General features: G+C 34.0%; 1 protein-coding gene across 1 annotated transcript in view; it reads right to left on the bottom strand.

The window, feature by feature from the left end:
- LOC104898111 (uncharacterized) overlaps nucleotides 1-20,539 on the bottom strand; it is a 38,609-nt gene extending 18,070 nt beyond the window's left edge. The window contains exons 1-4 of the mRNA XM_010685129.4: nucleotides 20,071-20,539; nucleotides 10,189-10,378; nucleotides 6,721-6,857; nucleotides 6,499-6,611 (exon numbers count right to left, since the gene is read on the bottom strand). Of these exons, the coding sequence (XP_010683431.1) occupies nucleotides 6,499-6,611; nucleotides 6,721-6,857; nucleotides 10,189-10,378; nucleotides 20,071-20,472 (842 nt within the window). The 5' untranslated portion in view covers nucleotides 20,473-20,539. The remainder of the gene's footprint in view (nucleotides 1-6,498; nucleotides 6,612-6,720; nucleotides 6,858-10,188; nucleotides 10,379-20,070) is intronic.
- Nucleotides 20,540-20,981: the final 442 nt, after the last annotated feature.

Here is a 20,981-nt window from a genome sequence, read left to right as displayed (position 1 = left end):
TATACTAAAAAAAGTATTTTATATAAAAAAATTGTTTATATATTAAAAAATTATTATATATATTAAAACCTATATTAATTATTTCTTTTAAGATAATAACTAAGATATATAAGAGAAGAAAGATAAAAAAAAAGGTAAAAATAATTAAAAAGAAAAAGAAAATGAAAAAGATAGAGAAGAGTAACCTAATCGAGCTCACTAGCCGAGCCTAAACGAGCTCACGAACTGAGCCTAAACGAGCTCATGCGCCAAGAGCTCGAGCCGAGCCGAGCCCATGAAAAGTTAAACAAGCTTGAGCCGAGCCCAGTGCTATTCGGGCTCGGATCGTTCGATAAGCACCCCTAGCCTTGAGTATCTGAAGGATCAGAAGAAAGGGGTTTCTTCTTCGGATATGTATGTTATAGAAGTTAACTTAGAAACTTCTGCTTCTTGGGTATTTGATACTGCTAGTGGTTAGCACATTATCTGTAATATGCAAGGCCTCAAAAGAAGTAGAATATTAGAAAAGGGAAAAGTGGATCTTTGTGTTGTCAATGGAGCACGAGTTGCTACATTGGCAGTGGGAGTATATAGCTTACTATTACCTTTAGGATTAGTTTTAGAACTTAATAGTTGTTATTATGTTCCTCCTATCACAATTGTTTTTAATTTACCATAAAGAACAATTATTTTTCTGCGTATTTGAATGATATGTTCTATGTTTCAGCGAAGTTATCAAATGGTTTATATGTCCTAGAATTAGAAACCCACATATATAACATAGACAGCAAGAAACATAAAGCAAATGATTCAAACCCTACATACATATGTCATTGTTGATTACGCCACATGAGCTCAAAGGGTATTGAGAAACCTCATAAAGATGGAATTCTCAAATCATTTGATACTTATAAGTCCTGCTTGAAGGGGAAAATGACAAAGTCTCCTTTCGCAGGTTCAAGTGAAATGGCTAATGATCTTTTAGCTCTCATACATACTGATGTTTGTGGATCTATGAGTACTTTGGCTAGGGGAGGATATAGTTACTTCATTCCTTTTACCAATGATGTAAGTAGAATTGGATTTATTTACCTCATGCAGCATAAGTCAAAATCCTTTGAAAAATTTAAGGAGTTCCAAAATGAAGTACAAAACGAACTTGGGAAGAAGATTAAGGCATTATGATTCGTTCGTGATGGTGAATATTTATCTCAAGAATTTGGTGATTATTTGAAGGATTGTGGAATACTTTCAAATGGACTCCACTAGAAAGACCATGGTTAAATGGCGATTCTGAAAGAAGGAATCGAACTCTACCTGATATGGTGTGCTCCATGATGAGTCTGGCTGATCTTCCTATTTCATTCAGGGGATTTATGCTTGAAACAGCAACATTCACACTTAATAGAGCACCATGTGGACTGGAAATGTCCCAAAGCTTATGTAAAACATTTACTCTCTGATAAGCTTTCACCCAAATCCATTAAAATTCCTTTTGTGGGTTACCCAAAAGATACTAAGGGTACTACTTCCACAATCAAATCGAAAAAAGTGTTTGTTGCTAGTAATGGTGTCTTTCTAGAAAAAACGAGTTTATTTCCATAAAAACAAGTGGGAGATATGTATATCTTGAAAAAATTCGAGATGAGCAATTTATGGAATCCATTGGATATGAGAAAATTCAAAATCTGAAATGGAATCCATGCCTGAAAATCAAGTATGGGACTTGTTTGATTTGCCTGATGGGATAAAACCCATTGGATGCAAATGGATTTTCAAGTTGAATATAGACAAGGATGGAAACATTAGTGTTTTCAAAGCAAGGTTGGTGGCGAAAAGTTTTAAAAAAATTTCATGGTATTGACTATGCTGAAACCTTCTCACCAGTAGCCATGCTGAAATCCATTAGGATAATCCTTGAGATTGTTACCTTTCATGACTATGAAATATGGCAGATGAATGTCAAAACCGCTTTCGTGAATAAGTTCTTGAAATAGGATGGGTACATGACACAACCGCAAAGTTTTCAAGATCTAGAAAATCTAGCGAGGGTATGCAAGTTGAAGAAGTTCATTTATAGACTAAAGCAAGCATCAAGGAGTTGGAACCTAAGATTGGATGAGGCAGTCAAGAAATTTAGTTTTCTCATAAATGAAGAGGAATATTGTGTATACAAGAAGTTAAGTGGGAATAATATTACTTTTCTAGTCTTGTATGTGGATTATATACTTTTCATAGGAAATGATAAAACCATGCTTGAGTCAATCAAGAAATGGCTTAAAAATAATTTCTCTAGGAAAGACCTAGGAGTGGCAGAGTACATATTGGGAATAAAGATCAATAGAGATAGATCGAAAAGGTTGATTGGACTTAGTTAAGAGACTTATATTGATAAGGTTCTTACAAGGTTCAAGCTAGAAAACTCGAAAAGAGGTTTCATTCCATCCAACATGGCATAGACTCAGTGTCCTTTAAGTCTTGATGAGGTCAAGCGTATGAGTAATGTTCCCTATGCTTCTGTAGTATGATCCATTATGTATGCCATGATCTGCACTCGACCGGATGTTACATATGCTTTGAGTATATGCAGCAGATACCAGTCAAATCCAGGAGATAATGTGCACTAGATTGCAGCAAAAAACATCCATAAGTACTTGCAAAGGACTAAGGATAATTTTTTGGTTTATGGTGGAGATAGTTAGTTGGTTGACTCTGGATAAACCAATGCAAGCTTCTAGAGTGACAAAGATGATTTCCAATCCCAATCTGGTTTCATATTTTGTCTTAATGGAGGAGTTGTGAGCTAGAAGAGATCTAAGCAGAGTACCATTGCAGATTCTACAATAGTTGGCTGAGTACATTGCAGCAACAAATGTAGCAAAGGAAGTTGTTTGGATCAAAAAGTTCATTAGTGAGCGTGGTCTAGTTCCTAGAATTGTTGAGAACGACATTGAGTTGTATTGTGACAACAATAGTGCCGTTGCTCAGTATAAGGAACCCAAATCGCATCATAGGTTTAAACATGTGCTTAGAAAATTCCATCTCATTCGAGAAATTGTTGGAAGAGAGGCTGTGAAAGTAAGCAAGGTTCATACTGAGGATAACGTAGCAGATCCTCTGACTAAACCGCTTGCTCAACCTAAGCATGAGTGTCATACTAGGTCTATGGGGTTTAAGCATAAGGGAGAATAGCTTTAGGTTGTTTACTTCATGTTTACAATTGTAAAGACATTTACTATGCTTTGAATGTTTATCAGAGCAAATTCGTTTCTTATCTAATTGTTTGGTTTAGTATTAAATAAAATGTCTAAATAATTTACGTTTTCAAATAAGATTATCGAAATGTTATGATAACTGAACGCTATAAAGTGAACTGAAACCACACTTTATTTAAAGTCCCTAGTCTAAATCACTAAATTGGACATAAGTAATTTATTTAAAGACTAGTATGTAATTAATTGATAGCGCAGTTTCATGGGCTACGGGGACATAGAGATGTCTAATTGATTATATGAATGTATATATGATATATTGAGACTTAACATAATTAGATTCTAAAATTAGAATCAAACTATCATATTTAGTGGATTCCTTATACATGAGTATGTCTTAATAACCATAATATAATTAGTTTAACCTTGACAATGTTAATCGCTGCACCGTAAAAGGAGGTTATAAAGGCAGTGATCAGCTGTGCTAAGAATTGAGTGGGGGTTATGGTCATACAAGAGTGAATAAGTCCTCCTATAAAATAGGAACCTCTTGATGAGCTAGAACTAAAAAATTACATGGCCATGCGGAATAGGATTGAAGAGTATAGTTAATCCTTATTTGAGTAGTTCGAACACACCAATCAGGGAACAAAATTTGAGAATAATAACATAATATTATCAAATTTGGCATTTAATGACTTAAATAATTTGACATTGCGCTCTTGTCTTCGGACAAGTGAAAGATGGAATGAATATATATCCTTAGACATCTCGTCCATTACTAAATATTATGAAGATAATAAAGTTAATTATTTTAGTAATCGTATTTTCTTGCTAGAGAATAAGTATGATTAATAGGATAATTTTGATTGGGCCTATAACTAAAATTTATTAATCCTATGAGGTTAAAAGTTGTAGCAGAAGTTGGACAAAAGAATCCAAATCCATTTAGGATTAGGGTTGGGCCAATCATAAGGGGATTAAGAGGAGAGTTAATTTTCCTAACTAGCCTATGACTCTTCTATTACATATAGGATATAATATTAGAGTTTAGGTGATCACTTCATCAGAAATTACCTTTTACAAGAGAGAGAGAGCTAGTGAAACCCTAAACTATTCCATCTAACAGGCACCTATACCACCAAAAAGCAAGGGATCTTTTCTCTTCCGTTCTAGCAGAAGTTGGTGTTCAATTGGTGCTCATGGACTAATTAGAGGAGCAACACTTGGGGCACTTAGATTTTCAAAGCTTGCTTACAATAGTGAAATCACGCTACAAAAGTTTTACATCTAATCCCTATTGAATGATTCATTTGTTTGATTGTGTTTTGTGATCCTATGATAGTTTTTAGAAAATTGTTTCCTGAAATTTCACTATATATGCATCTATATGTCCCTACACCCTATACGACCTCTACTAGCACTTTTTACCACATATAATCAAATCATGAAAAATCTATGGATAACTTAAATTACTAGTGAATTGATTTATAATTGAAAGACGATTTTCAGTTAAAGATTAAGATAAACTATAAGCGACATAAAAATACCAATGTATCCTAATTATCTTATTAGACATTATTCAAATAATTCAATTCAGTTCTAGCAATTCATAAGAGGTGATGAAAGAAATAAAAGAGTGGAGTGGAAGCAAGGAAAAAACTAAACTAAAGAAGAAAAAAAAGAACTTATTTACTTCTCATAATCTTACCACTTTCGTTAAGCTTTACTGCTTTAGTATGGATTTGGATAATCTTGCAATATTATGGTAGTGTAACGATGGTTTTGGGAGTCTTCATGAAGTATATTTTAAGTATGTGCAAGTATGTTATTCTTAACACTTTTTACACCAAATAATAACCCCGACAAATCACAAAATTTACTATATACCCTCAATGTTTCAGATATTCATCATATACCCCTGAGTTTTCGAAAACGTTCACCAAATGCCCTTTTTCTAAATGTCGTTAACTCATCATTAGTTATATTTACCATTTTGCCACAATTAACCCTTTACCCTAAAATCTAAACCCTAATCCGTAACCCTAATCTAAACCCTAACTCTATCCTTAACCCTAAGCCCAACCCAACCCCCCCTCCCCTCCACCACATCCTAGCCAACCACCCTTCCCCCTTCCCCTTCCCCTCCCCTCCGCTCCACCCCATCTCATCCCCCTCCCCCTTCTCTCCACCGTCGCAGCCCCCATCCCCTCTGCCAGTCCACCCCCTTCCCTCCGCCGCAGCAACCACCTCCCCCCCTCACCCCACGCCAGTTTACTTCCAGGCACCACACGCCAGTTTAATTGACAATTTTTCGCAAACCCCCTTAGAATTATCCCCTCCTCGAATTTCCTCAACTCAGGCGAGGGATTTCCTTCACTCGACCGAGAAATTCTACAGTGCCACCCCTTTCACTTGGATTTCTCTCTCCCGTCGTTGCTGTTGTTGTTGATTTGGTGGTGTGGACGCCAAGAAAAAGCCACACAATACTGAGCTTGAGGAGAGAGATGTCGCCAAAATTGAGCAGTCAAATTAAATGAAGGGTTTGAAATGGTGGGCGGTGATTCGACGACCTAAATGTGCTCAGGGGGAGAGGAAGGGGGCTATCGCAGTTTGAGGGGGAGGGGGTTATCGCATAATTCGACGGGGAGGGGTGGGGGCTGGGATGGTAGGTGGAGGGGGTGGGGGGGATGCGACGGTGGAGGGGAGGGGGAAGGGTGGGGCTTGGTGGAAGGGGAGGAAGAAGGGGTGGGTTAGGGGTGGGGGTGGGGGCTGATGGAGGGGAAGGGGAGGGGTGGATTAGAGTTTTAATCTTAAGTTTTAGTGATTAGGGTTTAGATTAGATTTTAGGGATTAGGGTTTAGATTTTGAGATTAGGGGTTAATAATGGTAAAATGGTTAATAAAATTAACTTATGTTAGAAAAAGGGTACTTAGTGAACATTTTCGAAAACTCGGAGGTATATGGTGAATATCTTAAACATTAAGGGTATATGGTGAATTTCGTGATTTGTCAGGAGTATTTGATGAAAAACCCGTATTCTTAACTTGGGTGAACCTAAAAGCTTTTTCAGCGAATTTCAATTTCGAGATAAGATCTACTTACATCACATGGGTTTAATATTTCCTTTTCTTTTGAGGTCTTCAATTCCATTTAATAGCATACTAAATTCATATGAAGTAATTTCGATCTAATTATAAAGTGGGTTGTAATTTCATTACTGAAAAGTTGGCATCTATATGACCTTTAATCTATTTATAGTTATGTGTAACACTTGTAAATAAAAGAAGAAATTGTTTGCACTTACACACAAGTATTGAACTTTTTACTAAGGTAGGCGAGACCGTCTCCACTTGAACCAATTTTGTCGATTTCAGACCATGAATTTTTGATAGTCCTATAGCAACTTTCACTAGCTTCCTGGAAACCAATACGATGATTAGTTAAAGTTGATGTAACAATAAATTATGATATTATAGAAAATGAACATAAATTAATTAGTACTCCTAATACAGAAACATATTATTACTTTAAAATCTTTGGTAACAACATAGTTGTAGCCATGATTTGGTGAGATCATGTCATCGAAATATAGCACGGGAGCAGAGGAGGCGAGTGCACCAAGAGCAATATGGGGATACTTTAGCCGGAACCATGAAGCAAGCACTGTAATAAACAAAGATGCAACTACTTAGAGCAATCACATATAACTATTATCTAATATATTGCAGAGCTAGCATGCCAATTCACGAAGAACTAGATAAATTCATATATTAGGTTAATATATAACTATTTTTTTTAATGTGAATAAGATAACTAATATTTAAAATGGAGTCAATAAGAATGTTCATAGGCATTTCAATGTTTATATGTTGAATTTTATATTATATATTCATGTCATTGTCGTTTCAAAAAAATATTCATGTCACTAGATTTCCATTGATTTGAATATTAGCTAATTTAGTTGGCAAATACTCCCTTTGTATTTCTTTACCTTTGTCACTTAGAATCTTGACACTATTAATAATTAGAGAGAATCTATTAGATTTTTCTCAATATATAAGAAAAATATAGTCATATGGGTCTTGTTTGATTCGTTTCAATGAGTATTTTATTAATATTTAATTATTATAATTTTTACTAATATGTAATGAAAGATATTGAATATAGAATAAGTGCATTGGCAAAAGTACAAAGTCAAAGTAGGAAAGATAAAAAAAAATATAGAGAGAGTATATTGTTAATATAAAGACTTAAGGTAGAATCTTGTTTGTATTACTGTCTTTTTTGTTGAAAACATATAAGGAGAAATGACATTATGACATTAACAATCTTGATCTTCGTTGTTCATCTTAAAACAATCATTAGTTTTAAGTGTTTAAGAGCAATCTAAAGGTTTGAGGAACCTTCTCAAAATAACTTTAAGTATTATTTTTTCTATGTACCACATACCTAAGAAGGGTCAACAACGACAAGAAAAAATGCTTCAAATTATAACAACTAAAATTTTTTGCACGCGATGCGTGCTTGAATTTTTTGTCGAAACAGAAACTCGATTTTCTTCGGCATAAGAGTCGAAATTTGAATATTAGACATACAAAGTATAATTGTTTTTAGTTGCAAAATTTGAGTGGTTTACTTTCTGTCACTTAAGTCTCTCACCATTATTTTTGCTTTTTTTTTTAATTTTGAATGTTAAGTTCTATGAACAAAATAGAAATTTTATTGAATTTATTTATAATTTCTAATATTATAATTTTTTAGTTGATTTTTGAAAATACAGTACTTCATAAATTATAAAGAAAGTGGACACTTTGATTTCAAGTCAATTTTTTCATAGGTTGTAGTTTGTGAGTGATTGTTATAATTATATTTTTGGTATTTTTCTTTGATGCCCCCTTTGATTTGTAAGTAAATTTGTAATTTAGAATGGGAAGGGAGTAACATAGTCTCTTCATTCGGAGACACCATAGCTCCCCCCCTTCCCTTATATAATAGAGATATGTTGTACTTTAATTCTTGAATGATATTTTACATAAACCTTTTTACCTTGATAATTAATCGCTAGTATATAATAGAAAAAGATAGGTCCAAATATATGTAAAAGTTATTTTTTTTTTCTGGATATCCTAAAATAGTTGTCAAGCTTCTAATAATAAACAACAAAAGAATTAAATTCCCCCACAAGACTTGATTCCTTTTTATCAAAAGTAATATAATAGGTGGGAAACAATTTGTCATGAATAGTTTAGCATGCCACATAAGCAAAATAAATCTCTATTATATAAGGGAAGGGGGAGCAATGGTGTCCTCTTTTGAAATGCCTATTTTGCCCCCCTTTCCTTTCTAAATTACAAAAGGAATGTCAAAATCAAAATCGACACTCAAAGAAAACTACGAAAATTAATTTACAACACTCACTCAAAAATCACTTAAAAGAAGAAACTTTACAAATCACTCATACAATTGAGAAAATCATGTTATAAAAATCACGCAAATCACTCAAATAATCGGAAAACTTTATTAAAACTAATTAAAATTAACATACAGACTAAAACTACTAACCTAGAACGTCAACAAAAACATTTATAAAAATTTACTTACAAATCACTATTCTCAAGAATCATTCACAATTAATGATGGGTCATGATAAAAAATAGAGGTGTATTTGTAGTGAATTCAGTTAGAAGTTATAAGGAAAAAAATTATTTATTTTTTTTTATAACCCCTTACCCTAATCCCTTACGCTAAGCCAAGCCTAGTTTCCTCCCCTCCACCCCAGCCTAGCCATATCAAAATACTAGTTTGACAATTAAAATAGGACGAAAGGAGTATATTTTTATCTCTATAAGATGCTATAGCTTCACAGCAGGCAGTGACTGGCTAAAAATGGACAATACAAATATGTTATTGTTATAATACTATTTCTCTTATTGAAACTTTAATCAGTATATCTAATACCCCATTTTGTAGCCATACTTGTTATGGTTTCTTTATTTTTGTATGCTCTTATTATTGGGATTTACAAACAAGTGCTAACTAGATTGTGTAATAATCAACAATAACTAAGAAGAAACATGAAATTGAAATAACAACCAAGTAATGCATAGAGGAAAGAACACTAGTAGAAAAAAGACGATTTGCGTCGCGCCATTTGCATCGCATGAAAGGCGAAACGACGCAAAATCATAATTTGCGTCGCATGCAATGAAGATTGCGACGCAAACATCATCGCATAAGCACCAGATACGAGCTATATGTGTCGTACCCTATTGGTGTGCGACACATATAGCTCATGTGCGTCGTACTTTGAGGGCCATCCGACGCACATCGCTTGTCCCTATCTGCGTCGCACTTAATTAATGTGCATTGCAAAAGACTAATTTGCGTCGGACCCCTTGGCCCATCAGACGCAGATCAGCCCAAAAGCCCAATTTATTTTTTTAACCCCTATAACTAGCGCCTCTACTTTTAAAATTTCTCAAACCCTAAAACCCTCATTTTCGTCCCTCTCTTTCTCTCTCACTTTTGTCCCTCTCAACCCAGCGTCTCCCTCAAACCCTCATCGCCCCCCTCTCTCTCTCTCCCTCTCTCTCACCCTCTCTCTGTTTCCTTCTCCCACTCTTGACCGCCACTCCGTGCGCCTCAGGCGAACAATGAAGAACCGCAACATGCGTCTCTTCTCTTCATATTAATTTATTGTGATATGTCATAATACATGTCATTCAATGAGAATGCCAGCACTCTATAATGCTTGCTTTTAGTTTTACTTTCAATGTATTAGATTCGATCATAAATATATTAGATTATCAGGCAAAAACTAAAAATATCTCTTGAAATCAAAATAATTATTAATGACCTAAAATTATTATAAATATGCCTCATACAAGATGTTATGTTTAATTTAAAGCAGATTTTTCCACGTTTGAAAATGTAACCCATATATTTCTAGCTTTCTAAAAGAACTAGAGAAAGATAGAGCATTTTGTAGACTCACTTCCACCATAAGAACCTCCAACAACAATTAATGGGGAATAATGTGCATTCATTGTTTCCTTCACATGTAAAATCACTTCAGCATAATCGGCTATGGCCTGTGCAGAATTGAAGTACCCGCGAATGCTTGCATTTTTTACGATTTCCTCCATCGACATTCCAAATGGTTTGGACTCGCCATAATATCGATGCTTCACAACACAATATATTTGTCAATTATTTGTATACCATACATATATACATATATACATATACACACACACACACACACACACACACACACACACACACACACATATATATATATATATATATATATATATATATATATATATATATATATATATATACACACACATATATTTACTATATATATACTTGTCATATTGTTTGTCATATAAACAAAACTTATTTTTCTAAAAAGAAAATAACGAAAAAATAGTTCCTAATATATATACGCCATAAGAATTAAACAACTTAGTGGTTGTTTGGTATACAAGATATTATGTAAGCAATAGAAATGATCATGATTTTATAATTTGGGTAGTGGTTTGGTTGACATGAAGCAGGAAAAATTGCGGAACTGAAAGTTCCTTGAAAAAATTGAAATTTCCGCAAAACATGGGAATTTATTCACACATATCCCTTCCCCTGATCATTCAGAATTCATGAAATTGCAACTTGCTTGATGCCAACCAAATATATATTAAGATCACTTCCTAAGCATTACATGTATACGGAAATAGCTTCATAAGAAATAAAACGTCTCATGGGAATTAAATTCCCATATAACCAAACAACCAGTTACCAATTAGCATAATTAGATACCAAAAAGATGCAACAAAAGACGGGGAAATAAAAACTATGCAAAATGCAAAAAAATAAAATAAAAGGGAAGTGAGAGGAGTGCTAAGGGTCTTTTAAGGACTTAAAGTAATAAAACTTTGAGTTAAGGACTTCAATTTTTAGTTTAATGAGAGTTGAGGACAAGCACTGACTTTCCCTTAACCTCACATTTTGTATTCCTCAAATATTTGCATTTTGTAAATAATACTCCGTTCTAACTATTGACGTTCCGTCATATTTAATCCCAACTACTAATGTTTCGTCATTTTCAATCCCAACTATGATTAATCCTTAGTGGTTCGAACTAGTACTCCTTGTTGACAAAAATGGTCGAAGTTGACTAGTAACTGGTTTTACCAGTTAGATTTTTTTTGAAAATTTATTTTGCCTGTGTTTCCCCTCTTTTTCCTCATATTTCTCTCTCCTCTTCCCCTCCCTTACCACGCACGCCCCAAAACCCCTCCACCTCCCCTACTCTTTAGACCTCCTCAACCTAAATGAAAACTAGAGCAACAATTGCAACCAAAAGTAGAAGCATAAAGTAGAGGAGAAAGAAAATCGAGGCAACAACCACCGAGAAAATGCGACATTGCTAACTTAAGAAAAGACTACACAAACGATAAACTAAAACTAACCAAATTAAATTGAGTTTAAGCTCTTACAACCCATCTATGGTAAAAACAACAAGTACAATTGATAAAAAAAAAAATTGATTGCTACGGAGGTCTTCATTGTTGAATGATTGTGGTGATTGAGTCATAACTTTGTTGGCTATCGTCAATAATTATTGCTCCGCGGTAGCGATAAATAAGGAGACAATGTAGCTTCTTAGAGGAAAGCAATGTGCATTAAAAGTGTATATGAGTCCTGATGAAAGTGGTTATTGGGCGAACTGATTTCGTAATAGATCAGGCAACTATCACCCAAATCGCGACAGTTGCATCTCGCTACATGATCGAGTAATCCTACTGACCTTCTATCACTTAGAATTCTTGGCTCACGATTCTTTGAAAGATCACGTCCCTTGGTGCCTCAATACTCTTTTGGCGGAGTATGTTAGGGTCCTCCTCTCAATAGGAGAACTACATTTGAGTTAACGTAATGAAAACCACCAGAGTTAACTAGGGTGCCGCCTTTAGATATGTATTTTTCAAAGCAATGATCATAAAGATCAATGCAAACTAAAATGAGAGCTAAACAATATTAGCTCTCGAACACACCTTCGGTTTTCAGAACTAGATAACACACTTTTCAACCATGAAAATATTTCCCTTAGCTTCCTCGTCCACGCTCACCCTAAGTGTGTGTTTGTGTGTGTAAGCAAAAGAATTGTCATGTTCCGACATGTATTCCCCTCTCCCAAACAAATGACACTGGAAAATAATAAAAGCGTGTTTGAAAAGACTCGAACTCATGAACTCTCATTTAAAATAAAAAGACATTCACCAACATTAAAGTCTCCTATTGGTCTTTCGGAAAATAAAAGTATTTAAAAACAAGATAACACATACTCCACAATTATTGAATTTGCTAACTGGTAAACAAATGAAAAACTCACAACTATATCCCATTATTCCAAAATGACAATTTCTATCTTAAAACACAAATCCAAAATAATTTGAATAATATAAAGACAAATTTTACATCGTGGCTCTTAACTATAGGAAATTCTTTATGGTGGAAAGAAAATAGAAGGATTCTACAAGGTGATCGTGTGGTATCATTTTACAAAAAAGTGACATTAATTACTAACCTTTTCCGTCCAAATTTTTGTGTAAAAAACTTATATGGACTCGGTCCATACTAAATTAGTATGGACCTAATGCTAATTTATTTAATTTATGAAAAAAAGGGTTACTATATAAAAAAGAATTTTTTAACTGGAATAATACAAAATGCTCGTTCTCTCGCAATAATACAAATTATTTATTATTTTTTAGGAAAAATTATTTTAAATAAGTCAACCTTTGCGCGTTCTTTCCATTTTAAGTCTACCTTTTGATTATCCCTGATTGAGTTAGACTTGTATGTTTGTGTTCTTCTATTGAGTTTTAATCTGTTTGTGACTTGTTTAGTAGGTTAATTATGATACGTGTTACAATGTCCTTCTTCTAAAACGAGTGAGGGAGGCGAGGGTGGGGGTGGGACATTGTAACACGTATCATAAGTAATCTACTAAACAAGTCACAAACAGGTTAAAAACTCAATAGAAGAAAACAGACATACAAGCTTAACTTAATAAGCGATAATCAAAAGGTAGACTTAAAATGGAAATACCACGTAAAGGTTGACTTATTTAAAATAATTTTTCCTATTTTTTAATAATAAAAAATTTTGACCCAAATTCCTCTAGTATGTCATGACCGGTTAGTCATTAGTTGGTGCAGGTAAACTGGTGACGTGGCTGTTTTTCGTTATTTCTCCTTCTTCTTCTTTGTTTGTTCTGGTTCTTTTTCCTCCATTTTTTTTCCTTTCATTCTTCTCTCCCTTTTACGCCATTAAAGCTCTTCTCTTTTCTTGTGCAATCGGTCGACCATCATCTCCTATCTCTTCCTCTTCCTTTCCTCCACAACCGCCGTAAACTAACCGAATTTCAAAACCTCCACAACCCAAATTTGTTATAGTTTGGTGCTTACGGTGGCGATTGTTTCGAATTTGGTGGTGGTGCTTGTTTCGAATTTTATTTTGTTAATTTTTGTTTACCTGTTTTAAAAGTCAGAGGTTAACTTGACCTGCTATAGGAAATTTGGTGTAAGGTTTGTATTATTTAAAAATAATCAAAAGTTTGTATTATTGCGAGAGAACGAGAAAAAGTTTGCATTATTCTTGTTACAAAAATCCTATAAGAAAATAGAGACATAAAAGATGAGTAAATATAGATTGTAAAGTTTGATTATATGAATAAAAAAAAAAAGGTTATTATGTCACAAAGTGAAAATTTCATTATGATAAACTAATGTAAGAAAGCGTGACTACATAAAAAAAAAATGTTCACTATAGTAAATGATAACTGTATAGTGTAACTTACGATTTAAAAAAGTTATCATATCAAAAACAAGGGTCGGTATGTTAAGTAATTAAGTGATTTTGGTTCACAATAATATATTATTGACAGGGGCGGATCTATTAAGTAACAAGGGGTAGCATATGCTACCCTTGAAAAAAAAATACGTTGGGAGAAAAAAAAATACGCTGGGAGAATAAAAAAAGGAACAGATATAGACAATATCTAGCAATGTCATATTGAATAATTCAGCTTATCGCGGTGGTAAGAGCACGTCCATGAAGACATAGAGGTCTCAGGTTCGAATACTGAGTGACATTTTGTTGTTTTTAGTCTTCTCTTTTGTTCATTCTCTTTTTTCGTTTTTTCGTTTTTTCGTTATTTTCTTTTTTTCTTTAATTTTCCCTATGCCCCTAATTTCCCATCTTCCACAATTACACTTGTAAATTGAAACAATATAATACTTCATATTACAACAACCTTTATTCTAATTATAGTTACCTTTCATTATATTATAAATACATCACACTCCCCTAATTTCGAAAAAAAAGGTTAAACTTTTTATAAACCACATGTTATAAACAAAATCTTTTTTGATTTTTTTATAGAGTATCCATGTAATTTTCCATTTTCTACGCTATATTCTGAATATTTTTTTTTCTTTTCGAATTGCAACTTTGATTTTTTTATATTCTATATTATATCCCTCTGTTAAATCAACTTTAAGTTTTTCATTAGTTTCTTATTTTTAATTCTTCGAACTTACATTATACGGAGAGAAAATTCTTTGGCTTTAAAAGGGATACTATAGAATAGTAGGGTACGTAGAGTTTTCGCGAGAATATAGTATTATGAACCATATAATAATATAATGTCGTATTTTTAAAAGGATTACAAGTGTAGGTTAACGTGAATTATGTTCTACTATTATGAACCATTACTTGGTTATCTATATTATGCTATCCCTGATTGAAAATTCTCATTTCATCAGTGATTATTGGGGACCTCATCCACGCAAGATTAACTCGCTTTTTATTAACTAATTTAAAAATAAAGGAAAATTAAATGAAAATCATTTGCTTCCTCCCTCCTCCCTCCTTCCTTCTCCCTCTTTCCTTAACCAGCAGTCCAGCACGACCCCCTCCCAAGTCCCAAGTCCCAACCCGACCACCCCTTCACCACCATGGCACCATACCACCTGTCTCCCTCCTCCCTGACCAACCGCATAAATGAAGACCTACGAAACACCACATAAGTGTAACAACACCAACGGCCAGCAAAACCTATTAATCCATGGTCGGAGCAGCAACTACGGAGAGACAGTACGCAAAAATAGTAGAAAAACCAGCAACACAGAGGAGAGAGAAAAGAATAGGGACAAGCAACGACAGCGGCAGCAACAGAGAGACGTAGAACGCCAACAGGAGCAGCGCCGGAAAAAATGCCAGCAAGGGCCACCACCACACAACGAGAAATTTCGATAGAGAGAGAGACAGGAGGTGTGGTTGTTGTTGATGGTTTTGCAGGAGATAGGTACAGATAGAGAATGAGAGGAATGAGGTATGCTGATGGTCGGTTTCGTGGGTGTGAAACGGAAACAAATGAAAGAGACAGGGGGTGTTGGTGGTGGTGTCTGGATTTCCCAGTTTAAGGGTAGCTGTAATAACCTAAATTTTTAAGTAGGTTCAAATATTTTGTTAGCTATATAAGTCTTTATGAGGGTTTGGTCTTTTAAGTAGCTAGAATTTTTTCCAACATCATATTAGGAATTTAGGATAAAAGAGGATAAGCACTTAGTGGTTAAGAAAGTAAGTGGATAAGAACTAACATTATTCTTAGTGGTTAAGAAAGCTTGTAGATAAGCACTATCATTCTTATATGATGGTTAAGAAAGGTCAATGAGGATAAGCACTATCATTCTTAGTGGTTAAGAAAGGTCAAAGAGGATAAGCACTATCATTATTAGTAGTTAAGAAAGCTTTGACAACCAATAGATAAGTTAGAAAGTCCTTGAGAGCCTTAAACATTAATATTGTGAAATCATTTGGAGATTGTTTTATCGGGTAACGATGAACTTCCAGTTAAAGAGCCTTTCGGGGTTGAATCCGAGCTCAGAACTTAACCAAACTTGATATATGACATGCTTGGTATGTCTTAAGGTTAAAATGGTCATTTATGCCCATAAATTATGTGGCTCAATAGGGTGAATTCCCTACATAGTAAGAATGCCTCTAAACTGCTGCTTGAGTGTCGATCTCTTAAAGATCTTTGCATGCATGAAAGACAACATCTCAAGCTAACATCTCCAACAAGAACCTCCCAGAAACTCCAAGAAACCAACCTCACCCAAAAGAGGTTTCCCTCCCCCGTGGGTACCGCCAGAACAGGCCCTATAAAAGGGTTTTTCATCCTTTTCTCCTAAATCTTCTTCTTCGACACCTACTTCTCTTTACATAAAAATCTTCTAGACATAATTCCTTAGTGTTTCAAACTTTTAGTAGAGTTTTCAAGCTTTGGAAAATTGTAGAAAACTTCATAGGAACATAAAACAGATTGTTGTAAGTACAACTTTGCATTTCCCTTATGCTTAGCTTAGTTATTAATATTCTAAAACTTGTGTAAACTAATTCCTAGCACTTTATATATTCAGGGGAAGCTGTAGGAATAGTAAACCACTTGGGATAAGAAGTTTTAAGTGTACTAAGCAACCTAAGTAAAGGTACACACTTTAGTTTGGATTGTAACCTAGAGATTTTCCTACTTGTGGTCAAATGATTGTTCTTTCTATTTTGAAGCATGATTGTAAAATGAAATATCTTTTGATATGCATATTAGTATGTGTGCTTTGAATATGTGACATGGATTTGGCATGCTATGGTTCACTGGAGATGTATTACTTATCCTAAGCTAGGCTCAAACACTAAATTGCCATGTTTATGCTTCTAAATGGAATGTGTTTAGTACATGGACATGTGTAGTAATGGATAATTAGTAATATCTCGATAAAATGTATGTCTAAGTATTATTTAAGTCTCTAATACATAATTGGTTAAGTTCAATTAAAGTTATTACGTTAAAAACTAGTTTCAAGTATGAAAACCCTAAATCTTCTCAACTATCAAAGTAAGGGTAATTGAAAGGAGTTAATACGAGTTATGAGTATTGAGTTGATAAGAATTTTCAGTATTGAGGATTAAAGTATGAATCATTAAATATCTTAAATTATAAATATGAAAGTGAGGCGTGAACATGCACCTGAGTTAGGGCGGGTAGAGTCCCTAACTGTTGCCTTCTAGAAAGGGTGAAATCCTAGCATTATAGGACATGTCCGGTTAAGTCTTGCAAGCAGAACTTGGAAGACCCTCAATAGTTTGGAGACAGCTGGTACTGCGTGGTACTCCTCTCCATTCACGTTCATGCCAAACGATTTGATTTTGTGAAACTACAGTAACTAAGTTGAATGTGATTATTTGTTATTATAACTATGTGTTAGTTTTCAAAACACATCTAAACTTGTATTTTCTATTATACAGTGTGTGCTCAGCTTTGCTGATAGTGTTGTCATTTCTGTGGTCTATCACTTGGTGGGTGGAAGATTCAAACTTTGTTGCAGGATTGTGTTAGAGCCAGAATCGAGCTGAGAGCAAAGTTATGATTCGAATTGTGTATTATGGGATAAAGTCCGAGATTTAAGTTTGTATATAGAGTTTATTTAGAATTACTTACAATATAGATTATTCTTTTGCCATGGAATTTGAGATTGAATGACTATGTAATTGAAGTCTTATATAAAGGATTATTTTTTGTGGGTCCATAACCCACAGGCCCAGGATCGATTTGTAAGGTTATGTTTCCGCTACGAGTGAATATTTAATTTGAGGTTTATTAAGCGTTGATTGTGATTAGTGAATTTTAAGTGTATTTAGCTAGCAGCTCAGAAATCGGGTTGTTACAGTAGCAACCGTAACACTTGGGGTAGGGGAGGGTGTGGCCGTGTGGGGGTCATCCGGGAAGAAGAGGTCAGATACGGGGTTTGGGGTGGCACAAAAGTGAATGGTGAGGGTCGTACTGGTTGTTTCCACCGTCTAGAAAATTCCAAAAGGTCCCCTCAAAGAATGTGAATTTTCACCTATTATACGATTTAACTTATTTCTAAAATGCTAAATCCCTTAAAATTAAATTTGATTTTAATTTCAATTAGTCAATAAAATACATTCAATTAAATAAATAATGTGACAATTAAATAAACATAGAGTCATACACATTTAACACATACCAATTGCAAAAACTGGACAATTTAATCTAACCCTAAATTATGAATCTCTAAAGGCAATATTTGATTTCAATGACTCACTAACTAATGAATAATATCAAATGATTTACATGTAAATATTCAAATAATGTAAGAATAACTAACATATCTAAAGTATAAAACTATCAACTAATTAAGCAAAGGAAACATGAAAAATGGAAAACAAAATAAATAAAAAAAGAAGAAGAAGATTCGCGTATGTGCTACAGTACTGTGTGGTTGGGTCTACTGGCGCCTCTGACGGTGGCCGAAGGGTGACAGGATGACGGCTTGCAGTCGGGTAGAGGCAAAGGGTTTGAGGACTAAAGGTGAGAGAGAGTGTGTGTGTGTTTGATTCTTTTGCTTTTTGTTTAACACTTAGCTTTCACACTGTTTGCTTCCTTTTCCCTACCGATTTCTTTTTAAAAGAACTAAAGCTATTTTTTTGGGGGAAATAGGGATACAGAAGCGTAACCCCATGTCCCTTTCTAAGTCAGCCAATGGTTGGTGGTGGTGTTTGGATTGGCCAATTTAAAGGTAGCACTAGGGGTAGGGGAAGGTGTGGCCGTGTGGGGGTGAATAGGGAAGAAGAAGAGGGAAGGGATGGGGTCAGCTGCGGGGTCGGGGGTGGCACAACAATGCGTGTTGGGGTAGCACTGGTTGTTCTTCTTATTAGCGTCACTTTTTTTTGTAAACGCTACCACAAGGTCCCTTTAAAGAGTGTGAATTTTTTGTCTCCACGATATAGAAAATTCCAAAACACGAGATCACCACGTAGAATTTTCCTAAATAAATTTATAATGAATCTTTCTTTTTTTTAAAAGTATGATAACTTCTTTAATCTCTTGCATGAGTACAATTCTTTACAAATGATTATCACTTGTATTTTAGCTTTTATTATCATGTTTAATTAAAATTCTAAATGTATATGCTAGATAAGTAACAAAAAATAAAAGATATAGTCTAAGCTACATGCGCTTTTTAACTACAATTTTACAAGTGCGTATCAAATTGAATTATCGTCATTTCTTTATTGTTGAAAAGTTTTAGTTTGGCTTTAACCAAAAGTAACTAAATGAAGGTTTTAGTTTGGTATTTTTCCCGTAATACTAGGTTATGATTTTTCTTAATAATGGACGATGTCTAATTGGTTCAAATTAATCTATTATACTAATGCAACTATCACAAAATGTGATGCTAAAATATTATTTTCTTAAGATATAGAATCTAATTAATTTCACACATTAGTAAATTTAATAATTTGGGGTATTGCTCAGGACAACAACTACTTCTAATTCTATACTTTGATGAAGTGACCAATTTTAGTTAATCATGTTGGAGATAATTACTTTTATATATAGTATGTGTTTTTTTTCTTTTAAAGGGAATATATGGTACTTCCTCTATTTTGTTTTAAATACAACAAATGAGTATTATTTGTGAGATATAAGATATTTATTTGTTTCATTTAAAACGAAACGGTGATCCTAAAAGTATGACAACAATAAAAGAAACATTTCTTTCCAAAATATATACTCAATCCACATGCCTCTTATAAATAGGGAAACGTACGTATTCAAGATACTTCAACCAAACTCCTTAAACTTGTTAAAACAACATCAAAGGTGAATTTTTTTTTTACAGGCATGGAAGGAATATTAATAAGTCTTATTCAATATTAATAAATGTTTAAAATTCTATCCCAACAGCAACTAACCAAATACTGATATATATATACTAACCTCAATAATCACTATAAGGGCTTTAAGTTTTGCAGCATAATCCGGAAGAATTAACGCATCAATTTGATCATCATACATTGGTCCTTCATCTCCAAGATACACCAATATAGGTGAATTAACCTTTGCTCCTCCCCAATATTTGGAATAAATCATGTATTTTTGTTTGAATATCATATAACTTTGTGGTTGATAATTGAAATGATCTAATGTTTGAGGATAATATAAGATTTTCAAATCTTTATCTATAGAAGTTTTGGTAGTAGTGAAGCTATACACGTCGTGTTTGTGCTGAATTTTTTGCAAGATTCTACCCATTTTTGGCATTGCAAAGGTGGGGGTAATAGAGAAAAATAATAAGAAAAAGCATGATGAAAATTGGAACAACTTTTTAAGACACTTCATGGTCACTAAACATTAAACACAATGTGCTCACAGTCACAATAGTTCACAAGTATTTATCTTTGTGACAAAGTAACCATGAGGAAGAAATTTCTTCCACTTCGAACATGCATCTTAACTTTATTCAAGAATGAAATTGACTAATTTGTACCCTTTAGCCTTTAGGCATGCATTTCTGAGTGCTGAGTCCAAAATCAAGTAAGTGGATACTATATCGATTGTTACATGCGTGGTTAGATTGGAATTCAACTCTTTATTTATTCAACAACTTTGTGCAAGTCATTATATATTGCTTTGACTAATAATAAGTGGTCTTCATTAAGGTGATGCACACGGAAAAAGAACCCCTAGAAGCAACAATATGGTCCACTGCGATTTTTTTTTTTGTTTTTTGGAAAATTTTTTTAACGCTTAGAAAAATTTGCATTAATAAAAGCAAATTATTACATCCTAGAGAGTATACTAGCTCAACATAACTAAGTCGTCATGAACAAAATTAGCAACTAAAATAT

This window comes from Beta vulgaris, chromosome 1, assembly GCF_026745355.1.
Source record: "Beta vulgaris subsp. vulgaris cultivar EL10 chromosome 1, EL10.2, whole genome shotgun sequence".
Lineage (NCBI taxonomy): Eukaryota > Viridiplantae > Streptophyta > Magnoliopsida > Caryophyllales > Amaranthaceae > Beta > Beta vulgaris.
The sequence above is the reverse complement of the archived record's forward strand: the minus strand, read 5'-3'. Positions and strand labels throughout refer to the sequence as shown.